General features: G+C 38.1%; 1 protein-coding gene across 1 annotated transcript in view; it reads left to right on the plus strand.

Moving 5' to 3' along the window:
- NK7.1 overlaps positions 1–18,796 on the plus strand; it is an 80,978-nt gene that overhangs the window by 16,732 nt on the left and 45,450 nt on the right. The window contains exon 3 of the mRNA XM_034980005.2: positions 11,852–12,084. Within this exon, the coding sequence (XP_034835896.1) occupies positions 11,852–12,084 (233 nt within the window). The remainder of the gene's footprint in view (positions 1–11,851; positions 12,085–18,796) is intronic.

Below are 18,796 nucleotides of genomic sequence, written 5' to 3' on the forward strand. Positions count from 1 at the left end.
TTCTTTCCGAATATCTTGCGTAAAAATGCTATTCGCAAAGAAGTTAATACTATTAATACTAGCTTATGCTCGCGACTTCGTCCACGTGGACTACACAAATTTCAAATCCCTATTTCACCCTCTTAGAGATTGAATTTTCAAAAATCCTTTCTCAACGGATGCCTAAGTCATAATAGTTATCTGCATGCCAAATTTCAGCCCGATCCGTCCAGTAGTTTGAGCTGTGCGTTGATAGATCAGTCGGTCAGTCAATCCTACTTAATATTATAAATGTGAAAGTGTGGATGTTTGGATGTTTGGATGTTTGTTACTTAATCACGCAAAAACTGCTGAACGGATTTGGATGAAATTAGGAATGGAGATAGGTTATACCCTGGATTAACACATAGGCTACTTGTTATCCCGGAAAACCAAAGAGTTCCCGCGGGATTTTGAAAAATGTAAATCCACGCGGACGAAGTCGCGGAATATTTAGACTTACTTATTATCTACTGTACAAGAATAAAGTACGTACTTTAGCTCTAATAATTATAGCAATAACTGCTTGAATAAATAAGAAAATGTTACTTAAGTTTAGTTAAAACAAGACAGAGCTATATCTCTCACATAAATCTGTCTCGTTTTAACTTAAGTAACGATTAGCGACTCTGAGTACGGCAGTTAGTGCAGTATTTATTCCAAACTCCAAAGATAACACATCCAATAGGGTTGCCGACCCTCTAAAAGTAGACCCACTTTAATCTCAAGTCACTTGCATTTATACTGTAGCGTTTTAATAGAGTCCAATGTAATACAAACATACAAATTACCGTCTTGGAACCGAGTTTATGTTCGATTTGCACCCTTATTTGCCTGCGATAATGACTTTGATTGGTTTTATGAGTGGTTATTTATGTTTGCTAAGTATAATTTGAACGTCCAAGCAATAAGCTATCGGCTTACAGCTGCGTCCGTCGGTAGGGTTGCCAACTTGCCAATTTATTTTTAGAAAATAGATTTATTCGGATTATTCGTGACACGCTAACGTGGGATCATTGCGTCAATCGAATGCTCTCTGAATTAGGGCCACTAATGTGGGGCGCGTGCGCTTAGAGCTAATAGATTAATATTAATTGCTCTTTAACAACGTGCCTACTATCAGTTAATGCGTTTAAGATGTTAAAGTGTAGGTAATATCTTAACATTCCGCCTAGTCTTTATTTATTTATTTAAACATCTTTATTGCTAAATGCAATAATACAAAGGATAAAAATAAAGGACGACCTTATCACTACAGTGATCTCTCTCTTTGTTATTTTTATATCACTAAAAATAATGTAATATATTGTCAGCAACACTGACTAAATTACTAGTTATTTTTAGCTTATTTTAAAGAATTGGTTTGAATTCAAAGTAATGATCAAGATTATCAATTTATTTATTGAAGTTAGTTTAATGAATTGGACATTATTTGACTCATCCGATGTCACGCGATTTGTGGCAGGGCAGCCATTTTGAATCGATTTGTATAAATGCGGGTGTTTGACCGTTTTGAAAGCAGTCTCGCTCTGACTCGAGACTCGACGACTATTAAATACTTTTTGTGTTTAGGTCGTTATTTCAATCAAGTGGTTGAAATAGCATTTATTCCCCGATCAAGTTAATATTTCAGTTAGGTTAGTTAAAAGACTAAAACTCTCGATAAGCCTCTACGCGTTGTGATCCATATCCACGCGCAAGTTTAATATGAGAAGACATTTTAACCAAACTCATCTAAAAATACCGAATAATTCGCCTGCTTTTCTGACTGACTCTTTCAATATTCTAATGTTTTTTTTTTCTACTTATCATCGCGTACCACTTCCATTTAAATTTTAGTAGCTCTTCTCATTTCTCTTTTCTCTTTTATGAGAGAAATGAAATACATGTGTTGTCCTTGAGAGTTGACCTTTGCCCAGTATAGGGATTTGGGGCATTACCATAATATTATTGATTGGTTATTTATAATTTATAACACTTTGCACATAGAACTTATAGTATACCACCTATTTTATAACGTCTACATATTTGCAATATATAAACTATGATGAGGCAAAGGAACTAACGCTTATGCGACTCATTCGATTCTTTTTGAAACGAAGCTTCAAAAAGAACTTCGCAAAAAGTGAAATAAACCTTTTCGTTGGCACGACACATTGTAGACACTAGGTACTTATTTGTTGGATTAGCTTTTAAGGAATGTTTTTTTTGTAAATATTTGTGTTTATCGTGTGTTGGATCAACCAATAAATGTATTTCTATTCTATTCAATTCTTCTATAAACAAATGTGGCCCTAAGACATTTTAAATAAGACTTTGTATATGAATAATTTTTAATTTTCTTTTCCGCCACGTTCTTGTTTATATTGTAGACATCTTGTTCTATACTAGTTGGCAGCCCTGACATGGGGTAGTATTTGCTCGCGATCAGAAGTTTCGCGCCAGTTAATTTGTCCGCTCGTCTTGTTTATACTGGACTTAGCAGCTCCAACTTTAGATCGCCATTCGCCACTCAACTCCATCTTGTTACTTTTATTACTATTCGACTGTGTTCACACTTTACGTAGTTGAATACGAAATGTTAATGATTCGACTTCAGTGGCCCTACCGCGGTTGTTTGACAGCTACAATGTCACGATCGCAATCATCTCTGATTGTTTAATGCTCGCTCACTATTAGCCACAATGCATTGTTGCAACAAGAATCGCACAAATTCAGCCAATCAGAACAATTGAGATTGTAATAATGATTGATGCAGGTTTTAGACAGTCGCCCTACAGTTTCAACTTACCAAAAATCAAGTTAGTACCTACCCACTGTAGAAATTTCAGGGAGAAAATAGTAGATTTTTATTGAGGTAATATAAAGCCAAAGAGCGCTCGCTCCTTACTGTCTTCATTAAAAACCCTAACTCAGTCTTTCTTTTGAAAACGCGTCCTAAATCATTTTTTAAAATTCAGTTAAAATTATTTATTTATCAGCTGTCACAAATCACTTATGTGCAAACTGTTCAACAAAGTGCAGTTTCCAGAATAACGCGGCATTTACACATCAGTCTATATTTACCGGAACACTTAAGCCTGGCTTTCAGTGCGAGTAAATCATTACCGGCTTATACCGGATTACGTGACGACTCATGACATGATTTGTGCTTCTGAATCGATGCTCATGACGTTCTGTGGACAAGTATAATGCGTACATTTTGAGACAGGACTCGCCATTTTATCTTCTATATGTATCAAAATGGGTCAAGTCAATGAATGAAAATGAAAATCTTTTTGATTCGTATAAACTTTTACAAGTGCTTACGAATAGTCGGATGCATCTACCACTGGTTCGGAATGCCTTTCCTGCCGAGAAGAACCAGCAAGAAACTCGGCGGCTGCTCTTTTCAAATATTTGATACAGGTACAAGATTATGCCATGTATAAAATAGTATTTGCAGTCTTGTGCGTTGCTGGAACGAGCTGCAGGTCAAATCCACGCTCTTTTATCATTTAGATAATCTTCAATTGTGTAATATGCTTTTTTCAATAGTAGGATTAGTTTCCTTAATTTAAGAGTGCACCGGACCTACTTTAGACGTAACTGGTGTCACCACGGACGAGTGAAATAAGGATGACACATAGAGCAAATATTATGGCTAATGAGTTCTCCAATGCATTGTTTAACAAAGTGCAGTATCCAGAATAACGCGGCTCTTACACATCAGTCTATATTTACCGGAACACTTAAGCCTGGCTTTCATTTCAGTGCGAGTACATCATTATCGGTGGCCCTACCGCGGTTGTTTGACAGCTACAATGTCACGATCGCAATCATCTCTGATTGGTTAATGCTTGCTCACTATTGGCCACAATGCATTGTTGCACAAGAATCGCACGAACTCAGCCAATCAGAACAATTGAGATTGTAATAATGATTGATGCAGGTTTTAGACAATCGCCCTACTGATTACGTGACGACTCATGACATGATTTGCGCTTCTGAATCGACGGCCATGATGTTCTGCGGGCAATTATAATGCGTACATTTTGAGAAAGGACTCGCCATAGGCTCTAGGTACCTATGTGTCAAATTTACTGTCATGTCAAAAGTGTCACGATTGACCGCCCCTAATTATCTGGCCGCCCTAGGCCCGGGCCTGCTGTGCCTTAGGGCAAATCCGCCACTGGTCGTCAGTCCACATAGGGCGGAACAGCCAACACTAAACTTGTGCTGAGTTATTTTGTGATGCGCGGCTTTTCTGTGCGATGTTGCCGTTTTTAGCACTTTGGAGCCACAAAATCTTCAAGTTACAGATTCTATCCTGTGACACAATTTACCATCTATCTATCTAAACTAAAGCAACTTTCATTTCACATTATAAAATATAACAAGATGGCCATTTAATTTTATAGCGTCTTGCTGATAAGTGTGAAAGTGCACTGGAGAGGTTTAATGATGATTATTTAACATCCTCCTGCGGTCGGAAGCTGTAAAATGGTAATTACCTATGCGTTGCTGACGTTGGGACAGTAAATCAATCATCATCATCATCATCATCATCATCATCATCATCATCATCATCATCATGACCAACCCATAGCCGGCTCACTACTGAGACCAACGTGACTACGTAAAACGTTGCAGTAGCGACAGGCGACAGCAACGCGACATGCGACAGTTCATTTGCTGTGTCTCTTCTTCTTCTTATTTTGCTTTGTGGCTATTGCTGTCTCTCTCTAGCCGCTGTTACGTGTGACGTTTGACATTTTTGACCGTTTTTATCCCGGAAAATCAAAGAGTTCCCATGGGATTTCGACCCATGGGATTTCGACCCATGGGATTTCGACCCATAGGATTCGATTCATGGGACAAAGTCGCGGTCATCATCTAGTATATTATATAGTAGACAGGAGAGAACTGCGTGATCTAACACTAAACTAAAGAAAAAAACCACTAAAACAAGGAAAGAATAAATTTCTCTCCAAGATTATGCGCTTAAAGATGAAATGCAGCCGGTGCTTTTGCTTTTGGCAAGTTTACAGCGGAAGTGTATCCGTCTCTTTCTCTCATTATAGTGTTTGGTGAGTAAACAGCATGTCGATATCACCATGTGTGTTCCAGTGTCCCTGGATTGGTTCCGCGAAGGACATGTTGTGGTTCTGTGTAACCCTTTTATAATAGACATGGTATAATGGTTCTGCTTAAACGGTTCTGTTCAAAGAATTTGTAAAGCAAAGATTGTCTGTCAAGGCTTAGTGGTCTGTGGTTGCCTGATAAAAGAACGGCCAAGTGCGAGTCAGGTTCGCGGACCGAGGGTTCCGTACTACAGTCGTATTTTTTCGAAATTTTTGCACGAGAAATCAAATGATGCATAAAGATAAAAATATGTTTTAGAATGTACAAGAAACGCTATTTCATAATGATATACCCTACTTAGTATAGTTATCTTACTTTGAAAATTGAAAATACTAATTGTTTATTTACGAGCATATTTTAATATTTTTTTGTAATCACAAATTTACGGTTTTCGGATTTATTCCTTTACTTGTGCTATAAAAAATACCTACCTACCAAATTTCATGATTCAACTGGAAGTAGGTACCCTATAGGTTTTCTAGACAGACACGAAGGATAGACGGACAGATAGACAACAGAGTAATCCTATAAGGGTTCCTTTTTCCTTTTAAGGTACGGAACCCAAAAATATGCCTATGTTACTCTTTAGGTTTAAGACTATAACCATGCAAAAAATCATACTGTTCCGCTGCCCTGTTGCGACATGATTGACGAACTAACCAACAAACCAACCAACGAATAAAGCAACAAACCAACATACTAACCTTTCGCTTTCATAATATTGCGAACTAGCTTATGCTGGCGACTTCGTCCGCGTGGACTACACTATCAAACCCTTTCTTACCGAATTTTCAAAAATCCTTTCTTAGCCAATGCCTCCGTCATAATAGCTATTTGTATGCCAAATTTCAGCCCGATCCGTCCAGTAGTTTGAGCTGTGCGTTGATAGATCAGTTAGTCAGTCACCTTTTCCTTTTATATATTTAGATGATGAAAGGGCCTACACAATATTACACAAGAAAGCTTAAAAGAAATGAAATAAAACCATCACCAACCAAAAAATATTTAGCCACTCTTATTATAGGACTACAAACTACAGAACCCATTATTTTCCCCATCAAGCTTGTTTTCACAATCCTCGAATTAGTCGTCCATTAAAGTGCAACATAAATAACAATTAACACGAGAATCTAAAACAAGTGACATAAAGTCGACCGCGCACATCAAAGCTCGCTTCGCTCACGATTTATGGGCGCTGGGAAAAGTAAATAATCGCAGCGATTGATGCTGGTAATGACTATTGGGCTATTAAGCTTTTTTTTGTTCTGGATTAGTTTAATGGCTTTATTTTGTAGGTTATACCTACCTACCTATGTTTTATTCAGTCTCAGGTTTGCGTTGGAATGAAACTGAATTACTGTTTAGTGAAGAAGAGTCTGAAAGTGAAGTAAAATAAGCTTGTTAGATTTACTTATATAATAACAGTTTTATAGATTGCAAGCTTAAAATTCTGTTGAACTAGCTGATGCGACTTCGTCCGCGTGGATTCAGGTTTGTATAAATCCCGTGGGAACTATTTGATGTCTCGGGATAAAAAGTAGCTTATGTCACTCTCCAGGTCTTTAAATATAGGTAGGTACCAAGGCATTCCGAACCAGTGGTAGATGCATCCGACTATTCGAAAGTACTTGTAAAAGTTTATTCGAATAAAAAAGATTTTTATTTTATTTTTATTTTATTTTAATGCGAAAAATCACGTCGATCCTTAGCTCCGTTGCGACTTAATTGAAGGACACACCAACAAACAAACACACTTTCGCATTTATAATAAGGGTATTATAATAAGGGTATTATATAATAACCTACTAATGTATAGCGCAATTTTCAATTTAAAAAAATACAGAAATTGACAAATAAATGACTAGCTGTCATTTATTTGTCAATTTCTGTATTTATAAGGTATAATACCTACTTCTGCAAGCTTTATTGCTATTCCTTATCACTTACCATCAGGTGCATTCGTGGTCAAGTGCGAACCTGATACAAAACGAACAAAACAACAATAAGGTAAAGTGAGCTGCAGAGTTCTGTAACAGTATATGAACCTATTCCGAGTATTGTAATTATATCGTACAGCGACGTGCGATTCTTAAATCGCTAGCGTCAGTGATATGATGAAACGACAGAGGTTACGTGTATAAGCGGAGCGTTTTTAGGGTTCCGTACCTCAAAAGGAAAAACAGAACCCTTATAGGATCACTTTGTTGTCTGTCTGTCTGTCTGTCGGTCTGTCAAGTAACCTACAGGGTACTTCCCGTTGACCTAGAATCATGAAATTTGGCAGGTAGGTAGATCTTATAGCTGACATTTGGGGAAAAAATCTGAAAACCGTGAATTTAGGGTTAGATCACACAAAAAAAATTAAATTGTGGTCATGAACTAATAATTAGTATTTACAATTTTCTAAGTAAGATAACTATATCAAGTGGGGTATCATATTATGAAAGGGCTTCACTTGTGCATTCTAAAACAGATTTTTATTTATTTTTATGTATCATAGTTTTTGAATTATCCTGCAAAATGTCGAAAAAATACGACTGTAGTACGGAACCCTCATTGCGCGAGCCTGACTCGCACTTGGCCGGTTTTTTTTACATCTTTATTTTAAGAGCTTGGTCGCTTATACGTCGATCTGTTAAAGGTTAAGGTTACATTACAAAGCTTAGGTATATTATAATTTATTGATGCGATTTATTAATTTTTTTCGACTGAGTTTACATTTAGATTATTCTATTCGTAATACAATCACGTAGACGTAAAGATGGACCACCAAACTCGAAGATGTAGTAAAAATAAAAATGGCGAGCAAACGAGCAGGCGGGTACCTGTGCCCGTGAACATTTGCAGTACCAGAAGAACCACCAATGCGTTACCGGCATCGATGTGTTGCCGGGCTTTAAATCAAAAGGCCGGCATAATAAAAAGTAAAGGTAAAGTGTATAAAGCGTAAGCGAAAAGCAATGTGTCCTCACCCTAATGACAATCAACCGCTCACGACAATCATCGTGCTTTTCTCACGCAACGATACACCGCATTTCAGCGGCTATTATTTCGTTAATTAATCATTAATTAAACTAGCTTATGCTCGCGACTTCGCGTGCGTGGACTACGCAAATTTCAACCCCCTATTTTACCCCCTTAGGGGTTGAATTTTCAATAAATCCTTTTTTAGCAGATGTCTGCGTCACAATAGCTATCTGCACGCCAAATTTGAATTTGCCACGGGAACCGTCTTTTCTCGTGAATTTTCTAAAAAAAACTTTCCCCAAAATCTCAGAAACACGGCGGTGTAAGTTTGTCTATTGATATTATCATGATCAACCCATCGCCGGCTCACTACAGAGCACGGGTCTCCTCTCAGAATGAGAAGGGTTTGGCCATAGTTTACAACGCTGGCCATGTGCGGATTGGTAGACTTCACACACCTTTGAGAACATTATGGAGAACTCTCAGGCATGCAGGTTTCCTCACGATGTTTTCCTTCACCGTTAAAGCATTTATGTGCGTTTTAAGTGATATTCAGTTACTTAAAACGCACATAACTCCGAAAAGTTAGAGGTGCGTGCCCGGGATCGAACCCCCAACCTTCGATTAAAAGACACCTGTCTATTGATATGCTATAAAGTTTTTAATACAATTTTAAGTACATAAGTAGGTTTTAATCGTGTTAGTTAGTACTCAATTGCTTTGAAGAAACCCGACTTTACCTGGGTATGACACGGTACCATTTTAATTAGACTGTTTAATTAATCCTATCGTATTAAAAGTTAAGATAAGATAAAGTTAATTGGATTTATCACTTCAGTTTAAGTAGGAAAATAGGTTTGACTTCTATTTAATACTTAATCGAATTTTCATGTTTAACAATTAATTTATCTAATACATAGTTACGGATAAGTATTTTTTATAGCAATTAAGTAAATCGAATCATTATTGGGCGATTATCAGATTTAAAATGACTCGTAAAGTTTGATGGAGAGAGCTATGCTTGGAGTTTCTCTACGTGATCAAATCAGTAATGAGGAGATCCGTAGGAGAACTAGAGTAACCGACATTACATCCGACATACCAGTGGCGTGCAGGCCATAGAGGCATATAGGCACTGCTTACCCTACCACTTGGGATCTACAAAATCATACTATGTACCTAAGCCTTTTAAAAAAAAAAAAAAACCATTTTTTTATATCTAATTAGTATTACATAATTCTAAAAACATAACATTATGATAAAATTTGAAATTTGTTTATTTTGTACAGTTAGCGCCCTATTGAGGAGCGGACCGCCCCAAAAACTTTTCAGTTATCTCAAGTACTAACTAGATGGCAGCTGTTTAAAATTTATTTAGTAGCGTGCAGGTCATAGAGGCATAAATGCACTGCGTACCCCAGCTGTAATAGCTCAATGCATATTTTTCATTATGACCTGCCAGTAAACAGGTTCCTACCTAACTAATGCCTATCCTGGCTTAAAAGTAGTGCACGCCACTGCGACATACTTTTCTTTTTTAAATTTGTAGATTAGCGCTTGGCTGCAATCAAATCTGGTGGTAAGTGATCACTATTAAAGATCACCACATCACTATTAAAGGGCCGTAAAAACAGACAACACAAGAGACGTCATTTTGGTCTTCAGCATTAAAAATGGACTATAGATATTTTATAACACCTACATACATTGTAGGCATGAATGGGCCTATATTATTATCCCAGGTTCTATCCTGGGCGCACTCGATATGACATAGTTGTTTCGTCGCCAAATATTTTAATTGCCGTCGAACGCGCGTTAAAAGGGCGGTTTGACTTGATAGCGCTTTATCGCTTTACTTTTACTAGTAGGGTTGGCGACAGCGTTAAATCTAAAACTTTGCTCCAAAGTCAAAGTCAAATCATTTATTCAAAACTAGAGGATGCTGGCGACTTTGCGTGGATTTAGGTTTTTCAAAATCCCGTTAGAATCCTTTGATTTTCCAGGATAAAAAGTTGCCTATGCTAATTTCCGGGATGCAAGCTACCAAATTTCATATAAATTGGTTCAACGGATGGGCCTTTAAGAATCCCGTGCGAAAGCCTTGATTTTTCAGGATAAAAAGCCTATGTCCTTCCCTGGTACGTAAGCTAACTCTGTACCAAATTTCATCAGAATCGCTTAAGCTGTTGGCCCGTGAAAAGCTAGCAGACAGACTGACACACTTTCGGATTTATAAGATTAGTATGGATAGGTAACATTGTACACTTTTAGATTGTCACTTGTTGAATTTGTAAGATAATGATAACTAAATGGTGATAATTAATTACGTAAACTTAACACTAAATCTACAACTTACGAGGGTTCCAAACGCGCCCAGGTCTCTCCTTTTTATTAATCACTTAATAGGCGTAAATTAATGTTTTCTTAGGATAATAACTAAAGATAACAATTTCTGGACCTCTAACTTTTCGGAAAGCATCGTGAGAAAACCTGCTTGCTTAGTTCTTCATCTCAAAGGTGTGGATTGATAGCCGCACTTAGCCAGCGTGGCGGTCTATGACTTAAACCTTTCTCATTCTGAGAGGAGACCCATTTTCAGTAGTAAGCTGGCGATTGGTTGATCATAATGATGATGGTATGGCACTTAATAGTAACTTTGAGTTGCGACATCCCTAATTTCCAGTGCAAGGATTTATCGAGTGTTTACAGTGGTTAATTACAGCTATTTCGCGTGCTTTCAAAATAGGGGTGTCTTATTGATGTTTGAGTTACTGTTATGATTTGGCGGCGTGGCGCGGATAAATTTGCGTAATGAGTTTAGGAATAGATATTGCAAGAAATTGAACGATATAGATCACAGGGTACTTGAAAACTGTCATAATATTTCATTAGAATGTGATAGTCTGGATAGTGGTTAGTTACTAAGTGACTTGCTACTTGCTAGATATCGTGGGTAGATACTTAGACGTTGGTGGTGTGTTTATGAAAAAGACTGTATTCGAGGCACTGGTATATTTGTAATTAACTTTATAATAAACTGTATGACGTGTTCGCCCGTTGCACCGTGAATGAATTCTTCTTTCGACGCGAAGACAGATGTCGCGCGGGCACCCCGCGCCTCCCGCCGCCGGCTAGTTGAGTGCAGTTGCACTAAACAACGTTATTTGCAAAAAGGAAGATACATACCTAATAATTTTATCGTTGAAGAACTTGAAGATATAATCTTGTGGTAGACTAGAACTGATTTACTGTTGATTTTGTTTTCAGCTATAAAATAAAAGAAAAATATTTTTAGGGTCAAAAGGAAAAAAAGGACCCTTTATAGGATCACTTTGTTGTCTGTCTGTCCGTCTGTCGTGTCTGTCGAGAAAACCTATAGGGTAGGTACTTCCCGTTGATCTAGAATCATGAAATTTGGTAGGTAGGTAGGTCTTTTAGCACAAGTAAAGGAATAAATCCGAAAACCGTGAATTTGTGGTTACATCACAAAAAAATGTGTTCACAACAAATACACAATTAATATTTTCTGATTTTCAAAGAAAGATAAAGTACCAAGCGGGATATCATATGAAAGGGCTTTTCCTGTACATTCCTAAACAGATTTATTTTTATTTTTATTCATAATAGTTTTTGATTTATCGTAGAAAATGTCGAAAAAACTGAATGTAGTACTGAACCCTCGGCGCTCGAGTCTGACTCGCACTTGGCTGGTTTTATTACTAATAAAAGCATCCTATTCCAGATACAAAACAAATGAAACGCAAGAAGTCGACCGACGACGTCCGTTCTCCACTGGGCGGAGAAGGTTCCATGACCAGCGAGGAAGGCGAGGAGCTGGGCAGGCGCAAGAAGGCGCGCACCACCTTCACCGGGCGGCAGATCTTCGAGCTGGAGAAGCTGTTCGAGGTGAAGAAGTACCTGTCTTCGGGCGAGAGGGCGGACATGGCTAAACTGCTCAATGTTACGGAGACTCAGGTATGTATTCTTTTTTACTAGGTGATTGCGAGTCGTCTAAAGGCAATAGAATTGAACACATATCGACTCGGAAAGGGATCATCAACCTATCACATAATTCTTTGTATGAAACGACTCTTCTTCCTGCGTCGCTCCCACAATTTTGAGGATCGTGGCTCCCTTTTGATATAATCTTTGCTACGATGTTTTTCCATTTTCCTCTGTTTCGCGCCGCGTGGATTGCATTGCAGATAGGTGTGTCGACCGCCTCTTTTATTTGGTCTACGCAACGTCTCGGGCTACGTCCGCGGTGTCTCTTTCCTTCGATCTTCCCAGTGACCATGATTTTTTCAATATTGCTGGCGTCTTTTCTTGCGCTGTGACCGAAGTACTCGAGGGTCCTCCGCAGACAGATGTTAGATAGCCTCATTTTTATTTTTAGCTTGTTGAGTATTGAGACGTTGGTTCTATGTTCAGTCCACGATATGTTGAGCAAGCGTGGCCAACACCACATCTCGAAAGCATCAATTCTTTTCCTATCAGCGGCTTTAAGAGTCCACGTCTCAGCTCCGTAAAGAAATATGGAAAACACAAGAGTTCTTACTAAGCGCATTTTTGTCCGTTGTGATATGTTCTTGTCCGTCCATATTCTAGAGAGCTGAGACATAGCGCTCTTTGCCATGCCGATGCGACGGCGGACTTCCTGTTCGCAGCCACCCTTGTTGCTAATATTGGAGCCTAGGTAAACACAATCCTCAACCATTTCCAGACCTGTAGCGCCTCTGAGATCCAGTTTGCCTGTCCTATCCACAACCATGACTTTGGTCTTGGACCTATTGATAGAGAGCCCCAGAGCGTTGCTAACCGTCTCCAGTCTCTTCAGAAGAGATGCCATTTCATTTTCATCACATGCTATCAGAGTTGTATCGTCAGCGTAAGTTTGTTAATCTTTATATTATATATAATCTTTCTGTATGAAACGACTAACGAGAGTTAAGTTTTGTTATTTGATTTTTACACGACTGATCACATACGCGACGATAAGCTACGCTCATGTACCACTTCTAGGTATTCTGGATTCCGTGGACGTAAGATGTAGCACAACAAACAAAAGGTTTATCATTAAGATTACCAAGAACAAGTCCCGACCAACAAGTCTTTATTCCCAACTCCTAATACACGCCGTGTTGACAAATTCCCTCGCGCGAGTCATTAATGGGCCGAGTTCGGAGATTCCTCGAAATCTCCTCCAAATTAAGTGCTTAGCCGCCAGCTGGAAACTTACATGCTCTCTCAAATTTTAATTCGTAAGCGCCAGCGGGTTCGTTAAGTGGTGGTTGGCGCCTAGTGCCCAAGTTTAGGCACCCGAGTAAATATAAAGTGCACTGTTTCTCTACTAATTTAATGCGAGAACAATACCTATAGGAAATCGCATAATAATGATTAAAAAAAAATCGATTTTATTAAAATCTTAAGAGGCTTAGTAATAGGGTCCGGTTGTTCATTTGTTGTGATTGGCTGAATTTGTGCGATTGTTGTTGCAACAATGCATTGTAGCCAATAGTGAGCGAGCGTCAACCAATCAGTGGCCCTACCGCGGTTGTTTGACAGCTACAATGTCACGATCGCAATCATCTCTGATTGGTTAATGCTCGCTCACCATTGGCTACAATGCATTGTTGCAAAAAGAATGGCACAAATTCAGCCAATCAGAACAATTGAGATTGTAATAATGATTGATGCAGGTTTAAAACAATCGCCCTACTGAGGTGATTGCGATCGTGATAGTGTAGCTGTCATTCTCTCGCAATCGCGCAGCAGGTTACAATTAAAAAAAATCAATATGGCGGCTGTAGGGCTGCATTTTCAAATGTGATTTTTTTGCTTTTTAATATTGCAGGCGTGTTTTTAATTTTTTTTAAAATAATTAGTTTGTGTCGCCAGTCGCTTGTGGCTTGCGCGACTTGCGCAGCACAACGCGAGATAATTATACTATCCAAGGTGGCGTCCCCCGTGACGCGGCGCAGATGGCGACACTAATGACAGCGCGTCACCAGACTACGACGCGCTACACCAATTAATAGCTGGGAGCATGCAGCTAGCGATCTTTGTGACACCACTCCATCACCACCGACCCGTCGCCGGCTCACTACTGAGCACGGGTCTCCTCCTTGCGGAGCATGACGCGAGATTTACTATCAAAGCTGCGCAATACTATGCAAACGATCTTTGTAACACCACTTAGGTAGAGCATTGTGTCTCAACCATTTCCACTAAGGATTTTTGAAAATTCAACCCCTAAAGGGAGACGCAGTTCGCACCGGAAGACGCAGTGTTGGAAGACCCCCCTCTAGGAGGACGGATGGCATCAGACGAGTTGCAAGGAGCCGCTTGATTCAGGCGGCGCAAGACCGTAGCAGGTGGAAGTCCCTACAAGAGACCTAATGCAGCTCGGTTGATGATGACGATGAAAGGGAGTGAGATCGCTAGTCCCATTGACTTATGTATTACTTAGTATGGACAGGGCTATTGAACAAATAAAATGGCACCTATTCAGTGGTGCTTTAGCACCAATGCAACCTCAGTGACGTCTGGATTTCAAACGGGTCGTTCATTTGTATCTAAGAGGTGGCGCTGATTTATTTGGTTCCATAACCGTGGAAAAATTTGTTCGCTTGGGCATATCTTGTCATTTATATCGATGGCTAGTCCATAATAAATATTTAAAAAAATGTTTTTTTTAATAATCGTACCTACTTAAAAAAAACCTGAAGCAGCTTTAATGGGATTGCAAATCGTTGTATAAACTAAATCATACTAAGTGGAAAGTACAAAAACTTGTCAAACTTCTTGTAAAGTTTTTGCGGCTTTTGGTGGGTTTCCGGTGTTCGTTTTGTTTTGTTAATAAGATGTCATTTAAGAGAGTAAATTATGACACGTGCTACACGTGCTACTGTACAAACAAGGACTTATCAATGGGAGCTAATACCAGCGATATTAAGCAAAAACCATGCCATAAGTGCCTTGGTAAACCTTGCTTATACTTGAAATACTCGCAAAATACTTCTAACTCGCAAAGTAAAAACTTCTCTAGTAACTAGTTTTCTACGAACATAATGTACTTAGATAAGTTAAAACAGACTATAGAGTGATCAAATCAGAGATGAGGAGATAAGTAGGAGAACCAGAATGAGTGACCGACATAGCTCAACGGTAGACGTTGGGGTTCCGAAGGTGCTAGAATGGCGACCTCGCAGCGGAAAGCGCAGCATTGAAAGACCCCCCATCTCATAGCTCTACCACCGGTTCGGAAAGCAATCCTACTGAGAAGAGTCACTAAAAAGCTTAGCAGTTCAGTTACTCTTTTCAAAACGCGATAATATCAAAAAGGCCGACATCTAAATATATAAAAGGAAAAGGTGACTGACTGACTGACTGACTGACTGAATGACTGACTGACTGACTGACTGATCTATCAACGCACAGCTCAAACTACTGGACGGATCGGGCTGAAATTTGGCATGCAGATAGCTATTATGACGTAGGCATCCGCTAAGAAAGGATTTTTGAAAATTCAACTCCTAAGGGGGTGAAATAGGGTTTTGAAATTTTGTAGTCCACGCGGACGAAGTCGCGAGCATAAGCTAGTCTAAATATATAAACCGAAAAAAGGTGACTGACTGATTGACTGACTGATCTATCAACGCTCTACTGGATGAATCGGGCTGAAATTTGGCATGCAGATCGCTATTATGACGTAGGCATCCGCTTTGAATCCGATTTTGAAAATTCACGTTTCATTCAATTCAATTCTTAGACCCCTAAGGGGGTGATATAGGGGTTTGAAATTTGTATAGTCCACGCGGACGAAGTCGCGAGCATAAGCTAGTTTTTTATAAAGTCTAATGTTAAGTAAGTTAATTCATCAACAATAACCGTTTAGCTACATTACGAATGGCACTTGTTAATTTGCGATCATATTTCCAACCGTTTGTGTGTTTGTCTGCATCTAATGTTATCCTATACACCCATTATTACGACGCTAATTGACTCACCCTATACTTTTACACCAACCAAAACACTGCACACAAAACTGAACTTTATGTTATGTAATGTTAGAGTGGTTTGTGTTGTGCTGAAGAGTTGCACTTGTGTTGTTTTGTTATGATTTAGAGCGCGCAGTCCTCTGGGATTGAAACCTACTGGGGTGATTTTAATTTGATATGTTTTTGTTGACTTTGTTTCTACAAATTCATTGACTTTTCTTTTTAAAAGTGTGCCTACTAATATTTTTACCCGCGTCTTTGCATAGAATTTAGTTTTTTTGCATGGGTATAGATAAAGACCTGGAGAGTGACATAGGCTACTTTTTATCCCGGAAAATCTAAGAGTTCCCACGGGATTTTTAAAACCTGACTCCACGCGGAGGAAGTCGCAGGTATCAGCTAGTTATTTTAATACATCTTTCTGTTTTTTCCCGGCGAAATAAGAAAATCTGCCCATGATATCATTATCATGAATCATTTCATTTCATTATTAAAAAGTAGGCAATGTTTGTCTCCAGAATTGAATCTACGAATAATTTAATCACGCTTTTCATCAATATTAATTCAGAGGTTATGCCTTAAAAAGGCTAAGAGATAGGTTACAATGAATAATTCTACTTACGTTACAAACCTTCAAAGATTTGTTTCTAAGTAGGGTAGATACACATTACACACCCTTTTAAAAAGTTAATATTACGCGTATAATCTGAGAAAGGACTCGCCATATTATGGCGAGTCCTTTCTCAGACAGTAGGCGTAATAGTTCAATTTCACAAGTACAGCTAATTAGAGTGGATAAATACATATTATGATTGTTATCACATCACCCCGTATATAAGAAAAAGCATATGTCATACGTATGGCCGTTGTTTTTGCTGTCCCCCGCGGCGAAATGCTCTCTTCTATTTATCCAGAAAACTATAGATTTGTTTCTCGACTCCGCTCTGAAACTAGGGTCAATCAAGTGGCCTAGCATCAACATTGTGATAAGTAGGTTTTTTTTTAAATTCAGATACAAGTTAGCCCTTGACTGCAATCTCACCTGGTGGAAAGTGATGATGCAGTCTAAGATAGAAGAAGAACCTGGGAGGGGTATGGCAGTTTTTAATAAACCCATAACCCATGGCCCCTTTGGTTTCTACACGGCATCGTACTGGAACGCTAAATCGCTTGGCGGCACGGCTTCGCCGGTAGGACTTTAACTAGCCACGGCCGAAGCCTCCCAGCAGACCAGACCAGAAATTTAAAAATTCCAAATTAAGATTTTACATATTTGTTACAACAGGTAACAAACTAACCTGTTATCTCCCAAAGCCACCATGATCCAAACATACATTCCTCCCAGTGTTGGGCACAATACAATCAATCAATCAATCAATCAAATATTCTTTATTGCACATGTGGGTATGTATGTATATACAGATGTTACACTTATTATAGTTTCACCACAAATAGCCATATTATGGCATGCAAAAAAATAAAACTAACTCCTAAAAACTAAAACCAACTTACTGACTTAAATTACAATTGAATTATCTATTATTACTATTATTTAATACAGTTAATAATTATATTTTATACATACCTACTAGATTTAACAATATAATACAATACAATTTAAAGACTGCTAATAAAATAAATAAAAAATGCTACAACTTATTATAAATTTGTGTCTGTTAAATACTCTTTAATGGAATAGTATCTTTTATGTAGTAAAAATTCTTTAATTTTATATTTAAAAGTTTTAATGTTTAGCTTTCGGTCAGCCAATGATGCTGGTAGTTTATTGTACAACTGAGGTGCCATATTAAAGATACTATTACCAAAAAGTGCGGTTGTATGTTGCATAGGACACAGTTTATTCTGTCTACGCTCATTCTCAGAATATTTAAACAATTTAACATTTGTTTTAATGAATACAAGTACTTCATAAATGTATAAACTTGGACATGTAAGTAACTTAAATTTATCAAAATATGGTTTACACGAATCTGTGGAGCTCAAATGACATATGGCTCTTATACACTTCTTTTGACTTTTAAAAACCCTATCTTTGTCAGTCGAGTTTCCCCAAAATATGATACCGTATCGAATATTTGCTGTTACGTATGCATTGAAAGCTATTAACACTGCTGTCTGGTTTACAACTTTAGAGAGCATGTGTAGTGCAAAAGAAAACCTATTTAACTTCATACACAAATTATCAATATGGATTTTCCAATTTAAACCGTCGTCGATATGTAACCCTAAAAATTTTGTGTGTGTTATTTCTGATATTTTTTTACCTAAATAATTGATGTCCAATGATATTTTATTACGTCTATTTACAAAAGTCATTATTTTAGTTTTGTCCAGATTTATGATTAAATTGTTACATGTTAGCCAGTTTATAATATTTTCTATTGTATTATTAATATCATCTTCAAAAGTATTTAAATTGTCACCTATAAATATCACTGTGCTGTCATCAGCAAATAAAATCATCTGATGGTTTGTTACCTTGGGGAAATCATTTATATATGTTATGAACAGCAATGGACCCAATATACTTCCCTGCGGTACTCCAGTGGTTACGCTTTTTGACTCCGATATATATGCTGTTTCTGTTCTGCATGCTAATCTTGTTATTTGGGTCATTTGTTGCCTACCCATCAAGTACGAATTAATAAGTGATAAACTGTTGCCTC

The sequence above is a fragment of the Maniola hyperantus genome, chromosome 21 (assembly GCF_902806685.2).
Source record: "Maniola hyperantus chromosome 21, iAphHyp1.2, whole genome shotgun sequence".
Lineage (NCBI taxonomy): Eukaryota > Metazoa > Arthropoda > Insecta > Lepidoptera > Nymphalidae > Maniola > Maniola hyperantus.